Source organism: Capsella rubella, unplaced genomic scaffold (genome assembly GCF_000375325.1).
Source record: "Capsella rubella cultivar Monte Gargano unplaced genomic scaffold, Caprub1_0 scaffold_1, whole genome shotgun sequence".
In the NCBI taxonomy this organism is placed as follows: Eukaryota; Viridiplantae; Streptophyta; class Magnoliopsida; order Brassicales; family Brassicaceae; genus Capsella; species Capsella rubella.
Window position 1 is genome coordinate 8,367,000 of NW_006238923.1, and position 24,501 is coordinate 8,391,500.

Here is a 24,501-nt window from a genome sequence, read left to right on the forward strand (position 1 = left end):
TGATAGATTGAGTATGTAATATTTAATAAAAAATTCGTAAACATTTCCCATATGAAAAAAGAATTTCACTCAGCATCAGCTTTTGCAGTATAAGATAGCCATGTTATCGGATGGTCAAAAGCTGTAATAAAAAAGCTCATAAAAGAGCAACCAAATTTATAGCATAAGTAGCATTGCCAGAATAAGAGAACAACATCCCAAAACCAAATTAAAATATTTGAAAACTCAAAAATACTAGTATCCAAGTGGTTTTTATTTTGCAGGAATCAAAAACCTACTCCTCCTACCTTCACCGGTTCCATCTGATCACTCCGCATGTTTGCCTCTGGGAGTAAAGCTCTCTTCCAGGGCCGCTTCTTGGGACTCTAAGGACAGAAGGGTCTCTATTGCTAGGGTCATAAAGGTCTCCACGGTTGTTGCAAGGGACTCCTCTTATATTGCTAGGGTCATAAAGGTCTCCACGGTTGTTGCAAGGGACTCCTCTTATATTGCTAGGGTCATAAAGGTCTCCACGGTTGTTGCAAGGGACTCCTCTTATATTGCTTCTTCTTGTGGGAACTTTGCTTCTTGGACATCTGTCAAGGATTTCTCTTTGTTGGAGAATGAGGTGTTTCTTTTGCCTCCAAAACTCAGCAAATCTACGCTTCCAATCAATCCTACCTGTTAATGTCCAAATATGATTCTTAGCTTCTTCCAAGCATTTCTGTTTCCACAAATCATTGTCTGATGCCACACCCCGCAGCTCTGTACAAACGCAAGCCATATGCCCAATACTCACACCAGGAAGCGACTCTAATATCTTCAGAGTTAGCTCTGGTGGTAGGCTAAGCAAACTTGGCGGAGGATCCAAGCCAGTCTTTTCACAAAGACGAGTCAACAACGGGATAACAACATCGTCTTTAACCATTCTCCAGAACATAAACACTTGGCGGTAGTGGATCGAAGAGCTTTCTTTCTCAAACTTCAAAGTATCCACAACCAAGTCGATAACGGGCACGAACCTACGCTTAGCAAGACTAGTCATGTACACTCTCTCACCAGTCCCACCTAGTGTTCCGTAAACTACAACCCTAGGGCCTATGTTGTGAAACCGCAAAGTAACAGACTCGAGTTTATTGTTATCCTTACGGCTAATAAGCTCAGGCAGAGAATACCTAAGAGAAACAGAGAGTAACTTCTTTGAAAAGCTAAACCTATCATTAGGACCATGATCCAACAGCAAGAAACCAGATTCTAGCATAACAGCATGAACTGACAAAACCAAAATCGTCAGGTCACTGTCGTCACCAGATTTCTCAAGCAATATCTTTTTCAAAAAGAATGTTATACTAAACCTTTTGCTTACTGCCGGAGCGATCTTAACATCCATCGGCTCTGGACCTTCCGCTGGATATGGTAACAGATGAACTGAGGTAGGCGCCATGGGATTGATACGTAGCCGGAGATCGTTGAGAGTGACTGTATCAGCCTATATAAGGTTTAGGGTTACCCTAGTCTACTGTAGTCTCTACCGTCCCTGCGTTCTCGGACTCTGTTATGATCTTCCGTATATTTTAGAGAAAAAGGCGCTTACTTATGTAGTTGGCTTTTGGTGGATATTCTCATTCTCATGTCTAAGCGATATATATGCCGATACCATATCTTAACTGAACAAAGCAGAATCTGTTTTCAGTTGGTTCGGCTAGAATCATTTCAATCTTAACATCCTAGATTCCTAGTTACGTTGGACATGTTTCTTTGCCGAAGTGTAAGACTGAGCTTTAGTTAAGTAAAGAGATGTGATGTGATTGGAATATGGGAAACACCGAAGCTTATTTAATGAAGATTCACTGAACCATCGTTTTTATGAGATTTCTTCTTTTTGGTGACTAACAAGTTGTGCAAGTCTGTAAAGACATGTAGCTTATTTTTTTTTTGGGTCAAGAAGACATGTAGCTTATTGCAACATCACAATCAGCTTGCAAATATGAAATCTGAGAGCAATGATGACAATATATAGGAAGTAATGTTTCTTTATAAAACAAGAAGCCATGTTATACTGTACTTATACTTGTAAAAAAAACTCATAAAAGAGCAACCATAGCATAAATATGCAAAAAGAAGAGAACATCATTTAAAACCAAAGAAACTTTTCAAGTATCGAACATATTAGTTTCCTGCCCATTTATTTGCTGATATCGGAAAAGCCATATACAACACCTATTTCTCCTACCTTCAACAGATTCACACCAGTTCCATTTTCTCAGCAGGATGTTTGCTAGTTAATTCCTCCATGGTTGCATCTGGGAGTAAAGCGCTGACCCCAAGTTCTTCCACCAAGCCCACGTGCTGGTTGTCCTGGGTGAATACCTATGGGTCCATGCAAGTGATCCCCATTAAACCATGTGAAAGGGGGGTCTCCAATAATCCAAGGGAATCGCATGGGGCTTCTTCCCGTGGAAACGTTCCTTCTTGCATGATGTGTCTGCCTCCAAGTAGCAGCAAGCTGGTTATGCCTCCAAAAATCAGCAAATCTTGCCTTCCAATTAACCAAATCACCCACTTCTGTCCCCAGGAAACTCTTAGCTTCTTCCAAGCATTTCTGTTTCCACAAGTCATTGTCCGAAGCTAGATACCGCATCTCTGTACAAACACAAGCCATCTTTGCAATACTCACGCCAGGAAGCGACTCTAGTATCTTCAGTTTTAGCTCTGTTGGTAAGCGCATCAAGCATGGTGGGGGTTCCAAGCCAGCTTTATCGCAAATACCAATCAACAACGGGATAACAAGACCATCTTTTACCGAACTCCAGAACATGAACACTTCACGGTAGATGCTCGAAGACCCTTCTTTGTCAGACTTCAACGTATCCATAACCAAATCAATAACGGGCACAAACCTACGCTTATCAAGATTCATGTGCACTCTCACACTAGACCCACCTACAGTTCCATAAACTACAACCCAAGGGCCTAAATTCTGAAACTTCACAGTAACTGACTCGATTGTATTGGCATCCTTAGACTTAATTAGCTCAGGTAGAGTGTACTTTAAGGATGCCGTAAGTAACATCTCCGAAAAGCTAAACTTATCAGACCCGGAATCGAAAAGCACAAATCCAGATTCTAACATAACAGCATGAACCGACGAAGCCAAAGTAGTCAACTCACTGGTATCACCAGATTTCTCAAGCAATATCTTTCTCAAGAAGAATGGTTCACTTAACCTTTTGCTTTCAGCGGCAGGGAGCTCCATGTCAAGCTGCTCCACATCCATCGGCTCTGGACCCTCCATACCCGAATTTTCCCCCTTGGATCCTTCTGCTGGATCTTCTACGATGAAATTCGGATTAGGTTTCGCTTGATCGGGGACAACATCAACCTCTCCGTACCCCATACCCATCGAATCGTGAACAGCCGCCTGATTACTCTCCGATTGAGAAGCTCCCGATTCACAATTCGAAGATTCCCCAACCTGAACCGATGAAGTAAAAGCAGATTGATCGAGAGAGTAGTAGATAAGGTCACCGGATGTTACACCAAGAGATCGGAGCGTATCCTCCGGCGAAGATGCGAGGAGCTCGTCTTTACGATTAAGCGATAGATGAACGGAGGAAGGCTCTGTGGGATTGATCCGTCGCTGGAGATCATGGAGTGTGCCTGTATCGGCCAATTCAAGCTTTAAGGTTTCTCTCGTCTCGTGAAGTCTCAACCGTAACTTCATTGTCGGGCTCTGTTTATGAACTTGTGAATTGTGATCTTCTTCGACAAGAAAAACTGAAAAAGAGATAATATAACTTTCACCTGCAAAATGAGAATTGTCGCGTATTGAAGAAGGCGGTTACCAATTATTGGGCTTCTTCGGCCCATAAATAACTTCTTAAATTATAATATGGGCTTATGATGGGTACCGAATATTATTACTAGGCCGAACCAAAGAAAACAAAACAAAAAAACTAAAGTTAAATTATAATATTATTTTTGAAGTTTGCTTTTGGCTGTTGGTGTTGATTGGTTCCAAAGTTCCAACTAAGCTATGTTTTGGACTCTGTTGTTTGGCAACTTCTGTTGGGGTTTGGTCAACTTAGCTAAAGACAATTTTTGTTCCATAGATTTTTGGTTTCTTTATAAATGGCAACAATTTTGAAAAATGGATTTATAAATACTGACTACATGACTTACCTACCATTTTTTTTTTTAAGTGAGTTGGCGAATCCATAAGACAAACATCTACAATCAAACCATATTTTTGCAGATTTTTGACTGATACGAAATTACTAATAACGTAATAAAATGTTTTAAATATAGTTGACTAATGGATATGGTGGATTAGCGGAAAAATATATGGTTTATTGAGAGTTTTCAATGTATAAAATGTTACTTAGTGACCCTTCTAATTAGGAAACAGAAGAACCAGTCAAACTCACTGCAAACGAAAAGTCAAGAATTATATGTATTGTCAAACCCAAATGGTAATTAAGATGGTCTAATCATGACTATTATTGGATAAGCGTACGCTGCAACCTATATAAAACAAACAAGAAGATCCCTCAGATTAAAGTATCTATATTAACATTTTTGTAGCAACTTATGAAAAAAATCTTGTAGTTCAATAGTATTTACAGAGAATGCCACTGCCATTAATTTTTTTTCCTTTTGAAAAAAAAATTGATTCCACTATTAGAAAAATATATATTCAAAACCTATTCCCTTAAATCTCTCACAGCTTATCCGAATTAGTTACTGAATTAAATCAAAATAATCAAAATAGTTAATGATTTTGCATTAATAATTTAATGCTCAAAATAAAAATGGCAGCCTCATTTATTTCATTTAACAGTTTTGAAAACATTAAATTGATAGAACCTATTATTCCTACATGCAATTAGTTCTCTAAAATCAGCTATTTAGATATTTTTTTAGGTTACCAAATTAATCCATTATCATATTTAATTTAAATAGCTTAATACTCTATGCAATCATTTAATAAAATTAATACATATATATATATATACACTATTATTTATAATTATATTTGAAACTATCGATAATCAATTTCAAATTTTCAAAAAGGTAAAAAACATTTTTTGGATGAAATATTATAAAACGATAAAAAGTTTATAATAGGTATAATCACTGATTTAACTAATATATAAAATCGAAAATAATTGATACATAAAATCTTATTTAAATGGAAAATCTTAATCTACTATAATATTTTTGTAACACTTTTTGCAAAAAAAAATACAATCTACTTTAATATTTTTGCAATACGTTTTGGAAAAAATACTATAGCTAACATTTATTACTCTTGATGCATTTAATATTTTGTAAGAAATAATGCAAAAAATATTTAATTAATTTCTCTAATAATTTATAACAAACAATATTTAATATGTTCCAATATTTAATATCTCTAATAATTAGACAATGATTCGGAACCATTAAATATAAGACTAATATATTTCCAATTACGATGAACAAAAAACTTTATTTCTCAGGCGTCCAAATTTAAAAGTTTTATTCGGTATAATCAGGTATTTTATTTGAGGAAATTTTAATATTTAAGTTTTTAAAAGAGGGTTGTATGTCCTCGCACATCGTTCTTATTGAATAAGATATACGTTTGATTTGCAAATGATTATTAGTTGTTATGCGAAATACCGATGAAAACAATTATTACAAAACAGATTGTATGACGGGGTTTGTTATATACTCTTGATATTAAAACAAATTGTGTTTGTTATAGAAATAACATTTATACACGGGTTGTATGACGAGTTATGTGACGGGTTATAAGACGGGACGAGTTTAAATTTTATACCTTAAAACAGGTTTTAACTTCATTATACTATTTTTAATTATATTAATATAAAACATATTGAATCACACTAATTTAATTAAGTTTGATATTATGTAATTTTAATAATTTTAAAATAAAAATAACAGCATATCAGAAATATTAAATTTAAAAATAAATAAAAACACTTTGCCCCGCGGTGTACCGCGGGTTCAAATCTAGTAATTATACAATTACGAATACTAATTACATAGACCCACCGGCCACCACCAAAATTCGACCGTTGCTCACAACGTTCCAAGAAAAAAAGAAAAGAAAAAAATCCCCAATTTATTTCTTCCTTATTCAAACAAAGTTGCAATTTTTGTTTTCTTTCCATTTTACCGTTGGCTAAATGTGAAAAACCCTAAATTGTTCAATCTTTGCGATCTATACCCATTTCTTGAATTTCTGGTTTGAATCACAAAGTTTCGATCTTGAAACTCCGACAAAAATGGCGGCTTTAGCACCAGGGATCCTTCAAAAGCTACTCGACGGTATGAAAACCGGAGTTAAACCGACCGGAGAACACAGAAGCTCGTTATTACAGGTCACGGATATTGTCCCCGTCGATCTTGACGAGAAGAATCTATTACCCAAACAAGGCTTCTTCATTAAAGTCTCTGATTCTTCTCATTCGATCTACGTTAGCCTTCCTTCGGATCAAGACGATGTAGTTCTCAGCAACAAAATGCAGTTGGGTCAGTTTATCTACGTTGATCGGCTCGATCCTGGGACGCCTGTTCCGATAATCAAAGGCGCAAGGCCGATTCCGGGACGGCATCCTCTGCTCGGAACTCCTGAGCCGTTGATGAGTACTAGAGGGAAGGTTGAGAAAGAGTCTGGTACGAGACCGAGACGTGGTTCTTGGGGTCAAAATGGTGACGTTTCGTCTCCGTTTGTGTTAAAGCCTGCGCCTTTGGATTTTGATCAGTGTACGCCGGCGAAACATAGGCTTGCAACGGGGAGATTCACAGCGGCGTCTCCGGTGGTTATGACAAGAGGGAGATCACCAGGTGGAGTTAGGTCCTCTTATGGTGGAGGGCTTTTGTCGAAAATGACGGATCTTAAAGGAGAGAGTCCTGCTGTAATGATGAGGAAGAGCTGTGTTGTTCCGCCAACTTCAAAGTTTCCGAGAAGCAGAAGTGTTTGCGACAGAGAAATGTTGGCCAAGAACTCTGTTTCTTCTGCTCTGCTTAGTCCTTTTAAATCCTCTGTAGGTACATTTTGCTCTGTGTTTTCTCTATTGGTTAAACTCTTAAGCATAAAGGGTAGTTGTGGACAGAGATAACAATGGCTTAGTTCTTAATTTTGCAGGCAAAGAAAAGCGATTCACCACCTCCGAGTATGCGTACTAGAAGAGCAACTGCAGCTGCTTTGCTGGAAGATGAGAGAGAGGCTCCGAAAACTACCTCTAAGATGCTTTCTCCAAAGTACAGTAAGTTGGAAAAACCAGAGAAGGGTTTGAGTCTACCAGGAAGACTTAGCACACTCAGCAAGGTTTGTATAAATTTAGTTTCAATAAATTACAGTTTTTTTAAGAATGGTTTGGTGATACTAAGAGATATCTTTGTATCTGAGCAGGAAGCTATGCAGCAGCGAGAGACGGCTCAGAAGATAGCTCTTCAGGCATTGAGAGAAGCTACAGCCACAGAAACAGTCGTTCGTCATCTCAAGTATACATCTGAAAATTTAAGTATTTTTCATTGTATGGTTAATGTGTTTCGAGTCTGAAATGTGATAAAGTTGTTGTGAATCTTTTTGAACAGAACATTTGCCAATCTAAGCAAATCAGCAAAAGCTGATTGTCCAGCTGCGTGCTTCGACAAGTTCTTGGAGTTTCACAGCCAGATATCTGAAACCATGAATGAAATTGCGTCCAATGAAGCAAATGCTTCATCTGCTACAACAGAGAACAAATCCGAGAATGGATCGTCGTTGATACTACACGAAATCCAGCATAACTCTAATGATCAGGAGAAAACCACAGCAAAGAGAAGAATTGTTTTAAAGCAGCAGCAAAATCACAAGCAGTTGAGATCAAGCGATGAGAACAAGAACCCAGCAGCTCCTTCTTCCGGGTTAGGAAACACGGCTAGGTTGGTTAAAGAGGTAGAGAAAGAAGCTGCAAACTGGTTCATGGAGTTTATAGAAAAAGCTTTGGAGAAAGGGATGAAGAAGTGTAAAGGCTCAGGTGATGCAGATGTTAAGAAGGTTCCACAGTCTCTGATTCTCAAAGTTGTAAACTGGGTGGAAGCAGAACAGTCTGCTGATAACACGAAACGACCAGTTCATCCAAAGGCATCACAAATCACTAGAAAGCTCAGAATCAAACTGAAGAATCCTTGAACCATAAAATATCTAGATTTTTATGTTGTTGCCACTTCTACTCCTACTGTGAAAAGGCTCTCAGTTTCCACTGCTTACTTATAGAGAGATCATTCGTGAATTCTATTGTATTAGTCAAGTTCATATACACATCAATGAAACTAATAAGAGTTTGGTTTTTATAAATCACACATTTTTGTAGCTTTATTTATTAAATGTGTTGAAGATAAATTACTCTCAAAATCTAGAAAACCTAGATACAGGACACTTGCAGGTTTTCCAAAGCAAAAGTGCAAATCAAGAATGAACCAACATCAAGAAATAAGCATAAGTTCAGCTAAATTAAGGATGAGATACCCTGTTTGGTTTAGAGCCAGGCCGGGTTCTTGAGAGATGTGACAACAGCCTTAACTTGTAGGTAATGGCTAAGACTGTAAAGACCCTTCTCTCTTCCAATGCCACTCATCTTATACCCTCCAAATGGAATTGTAGCATCAAGTACATCAAAACAGTTAATCCAAACGGTACCAACCCTCAGCGCTCGCATCAGTCTGTTCGCTGTGTCCAGATTCTGTGTGAACACTCCTGCAGCTAAACCGTACTTGGAGTTGTTTGCCCTTGCAATCACCTCATCAAGATCCCTAAGAAACATTAAAAGCCATCAGTAAATATTGTCAACGAAGGGGAAACATTTGGTTTAGCATTAGATTTGTACTTGAACTTCAATATGGTTTGAACTGGTCCAAAAATCTCGTCTGTGGCTATGAGCATGTCATCCTGCCAAATTTAATATGGTCCATACAACTTAGAATTCTCAAGAAACCGTGATGACAATGGAGTTTTGTTTAAGGTAATACTTTGTTTACTTACTTTCACGTCTGAGAAGACGGTGGGTTGAATGTAGTAACCCTTAGAACCAAAACGATCACCTCCAGCTTGTAATGTGGCTCCAGCATCAACTCCATGTTTGATGTACTTCAGGATTTTATTGAATTGCTCTGAGTCAATCTGTTTTTTTTCAAAACAAGTTTAGGAATTTTTAAATGCTGTTCTGTTTTTCACCAAGAACATGGTTAGGTGACGGTTTCTAGATGTTGTAATGTGTACCTGGGGACCTTGCTCAATGCCTGACTTGAAGGGATCTCCAACAGCGCGTTTTACAGCACGCGCTTTAGCTTTCTCTACAAACTCATCATACACGCGTTCATGTACAAATGTACGCGAGCCAGCACAGCAGCATTGTCCCTACAAGTTAAGCAGAACAGATTCAGGTTATACTTAAGACTTTGAATCATATAATTCAGACATTGAGGTGTTCAAGTGATGTTACCTGGTTAAAGAACAAAGCGAAATGTGCAAGCTCAACGGCCTGATCCACATCAGCATCTTCACATACTATGAATGGTGACTTGCCTCCAAGCTCAAGAGTCACTGACTTAAGGTTGCTTTTTGAGGCCAAATCAAGAATAATCTTCCCAACGTCAGTAGAACCGGTGAAAGCAACCTGTAGCGTGCAGAAGATTAATCAGAAGTCTATAGATGGCAAACCTTTGAACTAATTAGAACTTCTCGATCTCATGGTCATGAGTGTAGCTTTTCAGCAACAAAATGTTACTAAACTGCCTGGTATGTATTCTTATATATGCTTGCAGAAACTGTTCCAAGAAACTAGGAAAAAATCTGCGGAACATGACATATAACAGTTGCAGAACACGGTGAAATAAGAAGAAGTTTTCAAGTTTCGTCTTTTAAACCTTATCAACGTCCATGTGACTAGCTAAGGCTGCACCAGCTGTAGCACCAAATCCAGAAACTATATTCACAACTCCATCAGGAAGTCCAGCCTGTCATAAGATATCAGTTACTTAAGCAAAACATAACATATGTTAAAGAAAGCAGATAAGCCAAAAAAGCCTTTAAGCTGTCATCAAGTAGATAGATGATAGCAAACACAAGAGCACATTGTTACCTCATGAAGTAGTCTTGAAACAAGGAGAGCAGATAGAGGAGTTTGCTCAGCCGTCTTGAGAACAAGAGTGTTTCCGCAAGCTAAAGCTGGTCCAAGTTTCCAAGAAAGCATGAGAAGAGGGAAGTTCCATGGGATGATCTGTCCAGCAACTCCTATGGGCTCATGCAAAGTCTGCACATGGTATGGACCATCTCCTGGAACCGTCATTCCATGGATCTTGTCTGCCCAACCTGGGAAACTCATCCAAAGAGAAAGCACAAATCATGAGTAGAAAAAATCTCAAAGTACACAATAAAAATGCATCAGTGGTTTCACTCACCAGCATAGTAACGGAACACCCTAGCAAGCATTGGCACTTCAATTTTAGCAGCTTGTTCAAAAGGTTTCCCATTATCCCAAGTCTCAAGAGCAGCAATCTCATCGTTATGTTTCTCGATCAAGTCAGCGAAACGAAACAGTATCTTTGATCTCTCCTGAAGAAATTTAAACCAAGCTAAGAGAGTCATTTTTCAAAAACACACAAAGATAGGAAAAAAAAAACAAAACAAGTTGTATTTACATAAGCTGTCATTCTAGGCCATGGTCCTTCATCAAAGGCCTTTCTTGCAGCTGCAACCGCACGGTTCACGTCTTCAACATCACCTTCAGCCACCTGAGCAATCACTTCACCATTCCTTGGATCCAGAGTAGGGAAAGTTTTTCCTGTAAATATTTTAAACAATAATAGTTTCAATATTTACAAGCTTTAGAGATATTGACAAGGCTATCAAAACATGTTCTTACCTGAGGCTGCATCAACGAATTTTCCTCCGATCAAGAGCTGTGTGTGTTCAACTTTCACAGGTGGAGTAATAGTGTTTTCAACAGCATGGTTACTGTATCTCTGCACTCCTCTGTTCATACCTAAAGTAACAAACAAAACAAGAATCTATCAATTCGATCAAGAAGTAACCAGAAATATAACAATGACCGATCTGCAAATAACAAGTGATACAGAATCTAAAAAAACTTGGAGATTACGATCCCATCAGATATATATATGTATGTACCTCTAAGAGATAACAGAGAAGAAGACGAGGGCATGAAGGAGCGAGCAAGCAACGATGAAACTCTTCTTGACGCCATTGCTTATTACTTTTTGTTTCTTTCACAAATCACAATGATGCTCTCTCTTGTATATTGGTGAGAGCTCTGCTTGTTGTGACTTATAGGAGGAGTAATGATTTCACATTTAACAAACATAGAAAAGAACCAATTTTAGATAACATTTCATTTTTCCACGTGTGTATGTAATATGTATCTATGGACATGTCGACGCATGGGTCAAATCAAAATACTAATAATATATATAATATCATTTTAATATTATTTCTTTGGTATATATAAGCGAAAAATCTTTGCTACTTTCTCCCATTAATTTTGAAGAGATAGATTTGAGTGGTTCACCTACCACACTTGTGATTATTTTAGTTATTATATCGTTAATATCATCATTAGGATGGTCCATAAACGTGTGTTGGCAGCTAAAGATTAAGATTACGTTATTAATCAGCTTAGTAGATTCTTTATAATGTTTGAAACATTCATGATTCGTAATTACTACTCACTTAGCGGAAAGTCCCAGTTTAACGAATAGTTTACTACCACATGCTATCAAATAAAATCGGCAGAGATCACTGTGCGTTGGACCCGGTGTTCTAGAGAGCTTCCAACCACTTTTAGCCATAAGTTTTCTTTTATTTTCCTTTTACTATGTAGTACTTGTTCATATTCAGGTATAAACACTTGGTAATTGGCAGTTTTAATTAGAGTTCTTAATTTGTTGAAATATAAATGATATATTTTGGACAGTTTATACCAAAGTTGGCTAAAACTAAGTTCACATATAAAACCTTAGAATTGTTATTCAAAACATTAGAAATGCCACACATTGATCATATTTTGCATAGTCCACTAGATACGTACACGATTCTATTTTGCTTACATATATAAAATCATTTTAAAGTTATCATGTACTAAGTTGTCTTTTATAGTAGTAAGATAGTGTTGTGTCATCTAGCCTTGGGCACGAAGCGAATATTCGAAAAATTTGTGATATTTGTTATTTGCTTCGCCTCGACCGAATAGTTGATTTTGCTATTTGCTTCGATTCGTGAATTTTCGAGTATTCGGAACTTCGAATATTCGAATATTTTCGTAATATTTGCGAATTACTTGCTTCGCTTCGCTTCGACCCATCTAATTTTTATTTTAAAACTAAAAACATATAGTACATAAATATAAAATGCAAAATATGAGATATTAGATGTTCTTGTTTGATATGTTTTCAAAATAAGTAGAAAATGTAACCACAGTCCATAGAATTCTCACATTTTATTTTTAATATTGGTTTTTCTAATAAATGTTTATTTGCTTAAGAACAACATTTAACAAAAAAACCAACGGACCAAAATATAATAATTTGAATAATAGGCATATAAGATATATACCCAAATCTATAAATACACATATTATATATATATATATATATATATATATTATATAATGATTAAATTTATACATCTATATAAATATACGAAGCGAAGCGGATATTCGGCACTAAGAAAATCAATATTTGTTATTTGCTTCGGTTTTTACGAATACTACATTTTCACATTTGCTTCGGTTCAATATCTTATAAATATTTGAATTTTTCGAATCGAATCGAAACGAATATCGAAGCGAAGCGAATCTAACGAATATTTTGTCCAGGGTTCTCATCAACTTTTGTTTTCTCCATGCGATTCCTTGTCTTGTGTGTTCGTGTATAAGGTTTGGCAGGCTCCATCTAGAACCATATATAAATAAATGGACCGTCCGATTGAAATACCTAACAAGTAACAACGAGAAGAAGGAGCGAAGAACTATGAACAAAACGTATGAAACTGAAACAGCATTATCAATGTTCGGTTTCTACCAAATATTATGTAAGTAGCTAATTTCTTCTAATCCTAGGGGCAGCTAGCTAAGGCTGATCCAAAATTCCTTATACTGGGCCTAATATAATAGTGGGCTCAACCTCGTGATCCAGTTCTCTCTTATGTCAGTATACGCTTTGTGGTATAGTAATAGTGTTCTTCATATAACCAAATTTTCTAATACACCAACTTGTTTCCGAAATGGCAAATACACTACTCTTCAGCTACATCAATCAAGAACTTTAAACTGAGTTGTTGAACACATAAACATCTTCAGATCTTCTAACTTATATAAGATTTTTTTTGCAAAAACCGAGGTATGTTGGTCTTACGCTCCACGGTTAAAGTCAGAGATACGTATGAGAAATTTTGCACGTGAGGTAGCAGCAGCTAGCGCGTAGAGTTAAAAACGTCCTTACAAAAGTCAAGAGAGACACGAATAAAGAAAGAAAAATAGAACATACATAAAAAGCCAAATAGCTAAAAAGGAAACGATATATTCGAGGCAAAAATTAAAGTTTTTCATTATCATCACATAATTATTTCCCAATTTCGTTACGTTGAATAAAATAATTAAATAAAAATGATATTTTCAGTGATAGGGAGAATATCAAAATCTTCTGCTTCTTATATCTTCCGTTTCACTTCACACCAAAATCACAACCCCACCAAAACCCTAATTCCTCTCTCTCATTTCTCAACCATGGATGCTAAAGAATCCTCCGCCACCGATTTGAAGAGACCTAGAGAGGAGGATGATAATGGCTCCCCCGCCGCAGCCGTCGCTTCCATGGAGACAGAGAACGGAGATCAGACAAAGGAGCCTGCTTGTTTCTCCACTGTCATTCCTGGGTGGTTCTCTGAAATGAGTCCCATGTGGCCAGGTCTTTTCCTTTTTACTAAATTCTTGGTCTTTCCAAAAATCTAAGCTTTTGTGTGTGTGTTTTTTTAAAAAACTTATTTACAAATGTTTGCAGGTGAGGCACACTCTTTGAAGGTTGAGAAAGTTTTGTTTCAGGGCAAATCAGATTACCAGGATGTGATTGTTTTCCAGGTAACCCAAATAATAAATAAACTTTATATTTCTCTGTTTTATATCTTTTATCAACTATCATTTTGATTGTGAGCTTTTTGGTTTTCTTAGTCTGCAACATATGGAAAAGTTTTGGTTTTGGATGGAGTCATCCAACTTACGGAAAGAGATGAATGCGCTTATCAAGAAATGATCACTCACCTTCCATTGTGCTCTATCCCTAATCCTAAGAAGGTATAGTTCAATCCTCTTGGAACATTTCTAACTCAATTGCTTTAGCCAAATTAGTAACCTTTATTGCGGTTTGGGTGGTCACTTTGTAATCAAAAGTCTATTGCTTTGGTATGTAATGAAAGGTTCTTTTTTTTAAGTCGACATGTTTCTTCTCCGGTAAAGTAGGATGACTAAATCATTACTTATAGAGAAATAGAGCAACCAGAGTTCCTTTTATCAGATGTGAATATAGAAACTTATTGAGCTGGCGTAATTGATTGGAATGTCCACTAGAGAAAAAGGTAGATAGATGATCAATGCTATTTTGCTTTTTAGATGTACAAACAACTTTGATGGCCTCCTGATAGAAAAAGGTTACATTGTCCCACGTTCTCATCTGGCAGAGTTAGAGAACTCTAGTGAACTTTATTGTGTAATCATAAATATGATAGAAACTCTTATAGGTGGCTTTTATGATTATTCTCTAGCTTCTTATTGGGGATTTGTTTTGAGAAAAAGGTTGATAATCAAAGCTTCTTGTATTTCAATTGATTTTGCTCCCGAATATTAGAATTGTGTAATCTAAGTATATTGGGTTATGGTAAAGTGGAGCATCTGAAAATGCTGTTCTTTTTTTTTTTTGCTTTTAGCCAGTAAAGCTTTAAGCCAGAGTGTATCTGATCAATGCCTTTCTAGTTCTTCCATAGGTCTTGGTCATTGGAGGAGGAGATGGTGGTGTCCTACGGGAAGTTGCACGTCATCCTTCTGTTGAGCACATTGACATGTGTGAAATTGATAAAATGGTGGTCGACGTGAGTGGTCACTTACTTTTCACCTTTCCTGCATCTCTATTTCGATTAATGCCTTAAACATTTGTATCCAAATTTTAATGTGTTCCACCTACCGGTAATTTTGCAGGTGTCTAAACAATTTTTCCCTGATGTAGCAATTGGATATGAGGATCCTCGCGTGAACCTCGTTATTGGCGATGGTACGATACTGCTGTGTTTTACCTCTATCTCTGAAACGCTACGTAGTTATGCTGAAATCAATATTCAAACTGATTAATTGGTGAATTATTGCAGGTGTTGCTTTCTTGAAGAATGCTGCTGAAGGATCATATGATGCTGTTATTGTTGACTCATCAGATCCTATCGGTAACTACTACAGTCACATGTCATCATCAATCATATTAACCCTTGCAGTTTATTTGAACAAAGCTAAAAGAAGCAGGCTTTAACTATGATTTCACTTGCTGATGTATGTCAGGTCCTGCAAAGGAGTTGTTCGAGAAACCCTTCTTCCAATCCGTGGCTAGAGCTCTTCGTCCTGGTGGAGTTGTGTGTACTCAGGCTGAAAGCTTGTGGCTTCACATGGACATCATTGAAGACATTGTTTCCAACTGCCGCGAGATCTTCAAGGGTTCTGTGAATTATGCGTGGACCAGTGTTCCAACATACCCCAGGCATGTTTAATGAACTTTAACTTTTAGTCTCTCACACTTTTCTTGATTATAACTCGACCTGAACGTGTATCATTTTTAATGCTTATTTTTGCAGTGGGGTTATTGGATTTATGCTCTGTTCAACCGAGGGACCTGATGTTGACTTCAAACACCCACTGAACCCAATTGATGAGAGCTCCAGCAAATCAAATTTACCCTTGAAGTTTTACAATGCTGAGGTAAGAAAATAAACCTCTCGGTATACCATTTCATGCCGTCTAGACACTTATGCCACATTTCTTAGCTTATGCTCTCAATTCTTTGGGTTTCAGATTCATTCTGCTGCGTTCTGCTTGCCTTCTTTCGCCAAGAAGGTAATTGATTCGAAAGCCAATTGAAAAGGGAAAGAAAACGAAATCCGGAGGATCCTTGAATTTATCAAAATAAAAGTTTTTTTTACTGTTTTTAGAATGTTACTGTGTTTGAGGGATGTTTCTGTAACACACTGCAAGAGCTGCAAAAGCGACAGTCTCGGGTTTAGCATAGTTGCATTACACATTACATAGTAGCAAAATCCAGTTTACAACATGTGTTCTTGCTTTTGCCGTGAAGCTGGAAAATTATTAAGTTTTCACCCATTTTACCATTATAAACATTGATTTGATCTCAGCCAAACTCTCTCAAGTAGCAGGAGGTTTAGCTTGTTCTACATCACGCTTCTTCCTCAAAACTCTAGTTTTACAATCATAGTAACAAGCAAGACAAGTCAACCATTTAAGCACATTCCCAACACAAATCAAACCCACATAGACGCCAGTATACAACACTCCATTTCCACTCGAACTCTCACTGCATTTGGAGTATAGACATGGCATCCTCATCGCCAGAGCGAAGACCAAGAACATCAACATCAACCAGAGGTCACGTTTCTCATGCCCTTTTCTATACCAAGCTGAAAGAGACATAGCATCACTTCCATAGATGCCAAGACCATCTTCGTCGTCTTCTAAAACCGAAACAACCAAACCCATGTTCCACCCCGCGCTCCACTTGCTGAACTTAGCGGTCAGAAATATAAAGAAAGCACATTGAAATAGAAGAGTCAGAATCACTATCACGTCGGATAGCCCCGTTGGTTGGTAGTGGAACCTTACGTATACTCTTGAGAGATGAGGAATGTATAAGTAGTTTTTTGAACCAGAAAGAAGCTGAAGAAAAAAGAACAAGAAAAAGAAAACAAGAACAGAGGTTGACCAAAGGAGGACATAAAGAGATGTGATCAATAAACCTTCTACTCTGTTCTGACATACTTTGAGAGATCTTCGTAACAAATGAAGGATCCCCAACGGTTCTTCCTCAGACGTGTAAACAATAGAAGATGCTGCAACGATCGTGCTGGTGGTAAAAAGGTCAAGAATGGAGTAGGGAAAGAAGTAGAGCAGAATAGTCTGGACCAGCCAAGGAATCAGATCATTTTTTTTTTCTGATATGATAATTAGATCATTCTCCGACAAGTCCTCCCTAAAAGTGAGTAGTTTGAAGAGGAACTGGGAAGCGTAAGCGAAGGTGGTTTGGAGGGAGAGCTCGAAGAAGATCAAGAAACAAAACAGTGGGAGAGAACATAAGCAGATGAAGAGAAAGAGATTGATGTTACAGAAGAGTAGCTTTGCAGCTCGTTTTAGTAGTTCGATGACACTTGGCTTCTCCTCGCTCTTCGTCTCCATTTCTCGATCTCTTTCTCAGAATATGACGAAGACAAGTCACAGATCTGTATGTTTAGTAGAACATGTAATTGTTAATAGTCTTTGGAGTAATTTAATAGTGGTCCTTCATTGACGTTGACTTCTTGACTTCTTTACAAGTCACCGTATGTAATGTTTGACTAGATGAGTTGTATCAGTGGACAAGTCTTTAAAATTAAATTATGTGGAAATGAGCGAAAACATCGACCAAAGTATTGGAGATAAATGTTGAAGTCCAACTTAAAATCTCATAACACACAACAATAGATTGAAATGGATATGCCTAGAGAAGATGGCAATGCAATTGGTCATACAGAAATTGTTATTTAAGATTCGAGTTTTGGTTTGATCTCAGGCTGTGCAACAAGAGCCTTAGCTTTTGACCCAATCTCCAAGTCACCTTTCTTCACCAAAAACCGAGTTCTACAATCTTCATAAAACACTAGACAAGCCACCCATTTGATCACATTCCCAACACAGATCAAACCCACATAGAAACTCGTGTACAACACTCTAACTCCATTCGAACTCTCAGTGCATTTGAAGCAAAAACATGGCATCCTCATTGCCATAGCGAAGACCAAGAACACCAGCATCACTCGGAGACCACGCTCCTCATGTCCTTTTCCATAGTAAGCAGACAGAGTCAGTGCATCAGGTCCATAGATGGCTTGACCATCTTCTCCTTCCTCTAACACCGAAACAACCAAACCCATGTTCCATCCTGAGGTCCACGTACTAAACTTTGCCAACAAAAATAGAAAGAGAGCAACGTGAAACATAGCCAAGACTGCATCAAACAACATCTTTACCGGATCGTTGAAGCTGCTGTAATAGCCTCCGCCATATTCATAATAGTAGTATGAGTAGTTGCGAAATCCAATAAGGGAAATTATGTAGAAATAGTTTGTTGCCACAAAGAAGAAACCACAGAAAACAGGGGTTGACATGAGAAGGACGTATAGAGAGGTGATCAAGCAACCTTCAATTCTGTTTTGACATAACTCTAAGGTTCTCCGAACAAGTCTACCAAACTTTAACGGTTCCTCTCCCGACATGTGTACAATCCAAGATGCGGAGACTACTGTGCTGGTGGTGAGGAGGTCTAGGAGGCTGTACGGGAACAAGTAGAGTAGAAATGTCTGGATAAGCAACGGAATCAGATTCTCTGACAAGGCATCATCTTGACGAACGTCATAGTAACTCCAGTTATCGAGTTGGCCAACGAGGTATTGAGAAGCAAGCGAGACAGTGCTTTGGAGGGAGAGCTCGAAGAAGATCAAGAAACAAAAGAGAGGGAGAGAACAAAGGAAGAGGAAGATAACAAGATTGATGTTACCGCATAGAAGCTTTGTTGCTCGTTTGAGTATGTTGATGTAATCTAGATCCTCCTCCATCTTCATCTCCTTTTTCAGTATCACTATTCACTAAACAAGTAAGGAGATTGCAGATCTACCATTTGTTATTCATACATATGTAGTTGTCCTCCGTTGACGTTGCCGTTGATAGTCTTCAATCCACAAATTTGATTTCAGACCCGGCTACATAGGACTTTAATGTAAAGTTGGATACAAGTAAGTTTTTGAACCATGTTGCCTTAAATTCCAATTTAGAAAAGTATTCAAATGAAAGGATATTGCGGTCAAAGAGCAGATTAAAAGAAAAGGCAAAGAGTATGTATGTCTATGGAGAAGAAAAGCGCAAGTGGGAAACCAAATTATGATCTCAAAAGACTAAGCTGACACCTTTTTACAAGCAATACAAAGAGCATCCACAAAAGAGTTAAATGTAAGTGTGTGATCCACCAACAGATGTGTGACAAAGATGACGAAACTAATGCGACCAAAAAAAAATGAGCAGAGAACCCAAATGGGGATAGAGCAGCTGAAAGCGAGGAAGGGGAAAGGGGCGGGGTGAAGAAACAGCTTCGTCTTTCTCATTTGAAGCTTGTTTGCAGATTGGGGTAAGAGTAAGTGAGTAAAGAATAGAGCAATCTAAAAGTCATCCAATGCAAACTTAGCTGATGATGGTCGAGTTGACAACGCAGATTCATGACAAAGCTAAGTTGTGGGAGAGAGTAAGATGCAGCCCAGCTGCCATACCTCACAAAGGAAAAAGAGTGAATGGTTGAGCCTTTTAGATATGTCACACATATTATAGTAAGGAATGTGCATTCAACAAGACACAAAAACATTTATGGATACGAAATGACCTCAAATGTAGGGGTTCAAGCACGCTGAGTGAAGACAGCAAGGCTTTCAACGCTACTGAGTGTTAAAGAGAATAAGTCAAGAGGGCTGTTGGAAAACAGCTTGAAGGAGAATTCACCAAATCCAATTGTCTAATAAAACACGAGAACACCATGACATGTCCAAGCTCAAACCAATCCTAGAAGAACTAATAGCATAGCAGATATATAGATCTAATCCTAAAAGGCGCCACATATAGCCAGATATAGCATCATACTGGTTTACACCCTGCAAAAAGTGCAAAGAATCTTATATCAGAATACTTCAAATGTTATTCAAATTTTGAATGGGAATGTGGAAGTTGAATCATGCAGTTAACCTATACTATCAAAACGATAAAAGAAGTATTACCCATTGGCATATGGTGAACGTCGACCATAAGGTGAGTCTCGGCGGCGAGGAGAATCACGGCGTGTACCACGATAAGGAGGGGATCTGCTGTAGCTCCGCCCACGACGAGGTGGAGTAACACTGCGACGCCTTGGAGGAGATCTTCTTCCACGTGGGCTTATACTCCTGAACAAAATCAATCCCCAGGAACAAAAATGTATGTAATAAGTGATTATAGCATCAAGAAAGTTACTATTAACACTAAACAACTCATCCCCTAATATCTAATTCCAAAATCCAATAAATGCAATTTCAATGAAAATGTTAACAATCCACTAAGATTCAGGACATGTTTGTTTACACTTGAAAACAAGACTCCAACCACAATGGACAAGATGAAATAATATCTCATCTAAATTCAATCGCTATATGACATAAGCAGCTACATAAGAATGTTTCAGTTGGACTCACCTGCGTGCATACCCATAATCTGGACTCCTACGACGACGAGGACTAGGACTTCTACGCCTCCCAGAGCCTCGACCGCGGCGACACTCCCGTGCAAAGTGTCCAAGTTCACCACACTCATAGCACTTGGAGTCCTCAATCCCACCACGACGGCCACCAGCTCCCCGACCTCCCTTGTCTTTGTGAGAAAGCTCCACACGCCACCCATTCTTTCCTGAGGAATATATGCCTCAATAGTTACAATGTGCAGACACACTTTACATGACAATTGAAGGCAACAAGATGAAACATATGAAATTAGGATAATTCAGAAAGTATAATGAGAAGAACACTGACTATCCAATGTCCTGATCGCATCCAAAGCATCCCTTTCGTCATCGAACTCGAGGAAAGCGTAGCCTGGAGGCCTACGAGCTACCCAAACACTGTGATTTTTAAGATCAAGAGTCAAAATTTCGTAAGGCCAGAAACAAAATTGACTATTGAAAAAGTATACAGCTAAGAGATAGCAATTACTTGCGAAGAACACCAAAGACCCTGAATTCATCTTCGAGCTCCCTTTCAGTAACCTTCGGGTCCAAATTCCCGACATAAACCCTAGTCATGTCGTGAAATCACACAAATCTGAACCCAACGAGACAACCTAGGAGAAAAGGAAAAAAAAAAAACAAGTTAACAGTTTCAGCAAGTGACTCTTAGGATCACGGATACGAAATCTAGCGACTTGAAGAGGAAATTGAAAAAACGTGAATCGAAATTGTATAGCTACAGGGAGAGCAGAACAGTTACAGCAAGTAGTAAACAGGGTACCTGAGATTTTTCTAGGTCTTGAGAGGAAGAGGCGGGGGATGTTTTTAGGGTTCAGGACTCAGACAACGGCGAGGAAAGAGAGAGCACGGAGTTAAAAGAAGTTATTATTCCCCAATTATTAATTTCTTCACAATTTTTTATTTTAAACAAAAATAAAATATACTAAATTTCTATTTGGTAAATATTTTTCATAACAACTCTACTACTATATATTTTTTCTTCTTTTTTGATAAATAACTAGTCATTTAAATTTAAAAGTTTTATCGATCACATAAATTTGGTTGAAGAAAATAAGAAAATGTAAGTTTCGTTTAGTTGACAATTTGACGTTAAGTACAAATGTTAAATCAATGCAAACTTGTTTTAGGTTCGGGCATGTTTTGAGAGTTTGATTATATATGGTATGAACAAAACCAAACTGTAATTGTAATTATGGTTTAAGTTTATAGAAGAGAGTTTGAACTTTGAACAAAATACTATTAAAATGTTATATATACCATGACCATTAATTAAAAGAGAGACTTGAAGTTGAAACTAGTAGGACTCTTTCATTAATCCCTAAACAAAGAAACTACATATAAAAAATGGGATTTCATTGCGTTAAAAATGGGATTAAAGTTAACTTTGAGGTGATCTTGGGTTGGAAAGATGGATGGGTCTAGTGATCCAAACAATTTGGGTAAGATTGAAAAAGGTGCTATATAGATCAATGCCCAATGGCCCATGTAAGTTGGTTCTTGGACTCTGTCTCCTATTTGCTTTCTTTTTCTAGCTAAAAAAAATGATTGATTTTGTAAAAGTCTTCTTCTGAACGTGTTGTCACCATAGCACTGGTTCAAAAAAATGTGAATCGACGTAAATGGAATAAGACTAGTTACGATAAAAATAGCAAATAGTTACATCGAAAGACACACTTTATTATATGAGAGAGAGAGAGAGCCTTATCCATTGGGGAAACATTCTGAACCCCATTAACGATGAATGATAGTAATTGATAAGTCATTCCAGGTCCCAGGCCTCTCTCTCTCTCTCTCTAAGACTGAGCCTGATGACGTGTCTAATTCTCATTCGCTTATTTACAACCCCACGTGCTTCTCCCTTTACAATTCTTCTCATATTACAGCTTTGGTTTACACGTGTCGCTATACCCAAGCCGCTTGTCTTGTTCTCCCAATGAGACTTTAAGATTGTTTTGGATGTTTTTTTTTGCCTAATAACTAAATTATATGTGGCGACAACAAAAAAAAACTAAATTATATGACTCTAAAGATGGGCGACTTGTCCAAGTCTAATTTTCAAGTAAATTATATTTTTGTTTGAACTATTTTATGTTATCATATTAAAAACAAAATTGGCAGAAAGGAAGATTTAGAAAGTGTTTAAAAGCAAGAGCAAAATTTTAAAGACTTCTATAAATAATCAAAAGAAGTTTTTATATATTGATGGGTTTAAATTTTTGTAGTAATTATCTTTGCTTGATCCATGTTTGGTTATAATTTGGAAAAACTTCATTTTAGGTTTCAGAGTTAAATCATATTAAAACATTAATACATATAATTGGAAATTACCGTTATAAATATTCGAGTTTTTATATCGCAAAATATATTTGTAATAGTTTCTATCATACCTTAAAACTGAACATACCATTTTCTGAAAGTCGGATAAACAAATTGAATAGGATAAGTGGTTGAAGACAAATAACAAAGTATTTGTTACCCGGTCATACTCTAAATTGGTCTTATACTCTTATCGAGTGGATGAGGAGAAAAAGTAGGTGTCATAAACTTGTTTTATTTTACATAAAAGTGGAGAAAAGTATCAACAAAGCAGAAGAAATGAAAAAAAAAAAGAAAGTGTCTATCTGAATCAGATCCAATCAAACCACACCCAAATAATCCTCGTTGGCTTCCTAAACAACGTGAAAACAGAACACGACTTAGATGTCAACGTTTATTACAATTCCAAACCATTAAGAACCAAATTAATGTGGGATATTATCGTCAATCAACACGTTGGTTAGTGACAATCCTTAATGCTGCTTTTGTCCCTTGGGGAGTTTGAGAAGCCACCCTCAAAATACAGATTACGATAATGTGTGCAATTACATGTTTCTTTAATTACTATCTTTTGTTTGGTCAAGTTTATAAATTTTAATAATGGCTTCCTTCTTCTTTAACTATAATAAAATTTTACTATATCTATATATCTAATATGTACATGCATGTTGCATTCCCCGATAATGTTTGTTCCATTTTCATGTCTCTATCTAAGACTTTTTAAGTAAGACAAAAAGATTACTCTTATTATTGTGATCTTTTCTTTAGTAAGATAAATTAAGAGGATTGATTCAATTCATCTCATCTATATAGTATATATGGATATAGTCTTCAAGAACGTGTATAGAAGTTATTTTCTTTTTGGGTTTTTGACTTTTGGATTATGATTATTGTTTTCTAAAACGTTACATGCACTTTCTAGTGCCGTGACTAGCTACTCTTTAGAGTTATTTTTTCTTTCATATCTTACCATATCATGTATTGCATATATTTCTCACACGAATTAATGAAATGTTTTTCTTGCTTGTATAATTTTTTTGAGCATGCTGCATGCATAGTTACAAAAATGTATTTATATATAGTGCATTTAGTTAAGTACAATTTGCGTATTAATTATATTGTGAAAATATAATGATTTGGTACCGGGGATTAGGTTTTGCTTAGAGTCATGTTTACGGCAACTAGGATTACATCAAGATGGATTTGCTCTATGTGATTATGTTTGGATAAACTCGTAAACGATAGCTCAAATATAAAACTAACCAAAACATTTTTATATAAAAAGTAGACCCGTACCAATATATACGACCTAGGCAGTAGTAGTAGTAGGTTTGATAAGATCTCTTAATCGTATTAATTAACATACGCAATTACCTTCGGATTAGATTAAGGATTTTATTATTATTTTATCTTGGTTTCAGCCTAAAGAGAAAATGGTCCACCACATTATCTAGTCATCATCATCTCATCTACCAAACAAACCTTTTTAAAAAATAAGAGGATTAAGGGTAATATTGTCATTTACTTCAACCTCCTTTATTATTATTTTATTGCCAAAATTAGAAAAATAGATCGTTAGAAAAC

The 24,501-nt window shown here is 37.0% G+C and overlaps 8 protein-coding genes across 9 annotated transcripts; 2 read left to right on the forward strand and 6 right to left on the reverse strand.

Annotated features, from left to right (window-relative positions):
- Positions 1–289: 289 nt before the first annotated feature.
- LOC17900388 (putative F-box protein At1g23770) lies at positions 290–1,445 on the reverse strand. Its single transcript, XM_006304667.2, has one exon. It carries the CDS (start codon positions 1,421–1,423, stop codon positions 290–292), a length of 1,134 nt encoding a protein of 377 aa, XP_006304729.1. The 5' UTR covers positions 1,424–1,445.
- Positions 1,446–1,972: 527 nt separating this feature from the next.
- LOC17900800 (F-box protein SKIP22) lies at positions 1,973–3,737 on the reverse strand. Its single transcript, XM_006304623.2, has one exon. The coding sequence runs from the start codon at positions 3,701–3,703 to the stop codon at positions 2,258–2,260; it is 1,446 nt and encodes a 481-aa protein (XP_006304685.1). The 5' UTR covers positions 3,704–3,737; the 3' UTR covers positions 1,973–2,257.
- A 2,417-nt stretch (positions 3,738–6,154) lies between these two features.
- LOC17897105 lies at positions 6,155–8,335 on the forward strand. Its single transcript, XM_006307144.2, has 4 exons — positions 6,155–7,034; positions 7,136–7,318; positions 7,403–7,494; positions 7,588–8,335. The coding sequence occupies exons 1-4, from the start codon at positions 6,273–6,275 to the stop codon at positions 8,165–8,167; spliced, it is 1,617 nt and encodes a 538-aa protein (XP_006307206.1). The 5' UTR covers positions 6,155–6,272; the 3' UTR covers positions 8,168–8,335.
- Positions 8,303–11,292, reverse strand: LOC17900088 (aldehyde dehydrogenase family 2 member B7, mitochondrial). Its single transcript, XM_006307154.2, has 11 exons — positions 11,165–11,292; positions 10,899–11,018; positions 10,675–10,817; positions 10,435–10,588; positions 10,116–10,345; positions 9,901–9,990; positions 9,477–9,650; positions 9,254–9,391; positions 9,017–9,154; positions 8,862–8,923; positions 8,303–8,787 (listed from the first exon to the last, which is right to left on the reverse strand). The coding sequence occupies exons 1-11, from the start codon at positions 11,238–11,240 to the stop codon at positions 8,514–8,516; spliced, it is 1,599 nt and encodes a 532-aa protein (XP_006307216.1). The 5' UTR covers positions 11,241–11,292; the 3' UTR covers positions 8,303–8,513.
- Positions 11,293–13,688: 2,396 nt separating this feature from the next.
- Positions 13,689–16,394, forward strand: LOC17899930 (spermidine synthase 1). The gene is made up of 9 exons (XM_006305027.2): positions 13,689–13,956; positions 14,050–14,126; positions 14,217–14,339; positions 15,026–15,130; positions 15,237–15,309; positions 15,404–15,475; positions 15,588–15,783; positions 15,878–16,001; positions 16,095–16,394. Exons 1-9 carry the CDS (start codon positions 13,776–13,778, stop codon positions 16,158–16,160), a joined length of 1,017 nt encoding a protein of 338 aa, XP_006305089.2. The 5' UTR covers positions 13,689–13,775; the 3' UTR covers positions 16,161–16,394.
- LOC17899069 lies at positions 16,383–17,543 on the reverse strand. The gene has a single exon (XM_006306048.2). The coding sequence runs from the start codon at positions 17,484–17,486 to the stop codon at positions 16,443–16,445; it is 1,044 nt and encodes a 347-aa protein (XP_006306110.1). The 5' UTR covers positions 17,487–17,543; the 3' UTR covers positions 16,383–16,442.
- Positions 17,544–17,800: 257 nt separating this feature from the next.
- On the reverse strand, positions 17,801–19,774 carry LOC17900597. The gene has a single exon (XM_006303541.2). It carries the CDS (start codon positions 18,905–18,907, stop codon positions 17,831–17,833), a length of 1,077 nt encoding a protein of 358 aa, XP_006303603.1. The 5' UTR covers positions 18,908–19,774; the 3' UTR covers positions 17,801–17,830.
- An 18-nt stretch (positions 19,775–19,792) lies between these two features.
- On the reverse strand, positions 19,793–21,467 carry LOC17898601 (serine/arginine-rich splicing factor RSZ21). Of its 2 annotated transcripts, XM_006305609.2 has the most exons (6): positions 21,362–21,467; positions 21,068–21,194; positions 20,888–20,976; positions 20,555–20,765; positions 20,105–20,269; positions 19,793–19,981 (listed from the first exon to the last, which is right to left on the reverse strand). In XM_006305609.2, the coding sequence occupies exons 2-6, from the start codon at positions 21,154–21,156 to the stop codon at positions 19,975–19,977; spliced, it is 561 nt and encodes a 186-aa protein (XP_006305671.1). In that variant the 5' UTR covers positions 21,157–21,194; positions 21,362–21,467; the 3' UTR covers positions 19,793–19,974. The 2 variants fall into 2 exon arrangements, with proteins under 2 accessions (XP_006305671.1, XP_023646076.1); XM_023790308.1 differs by lacking the exon at positions 19,793–19,981 and having other exon boundaries at positions 20,101–20,269.
- Positions 21,468–24,501: the final 3,034 nt, after the last annotated feature.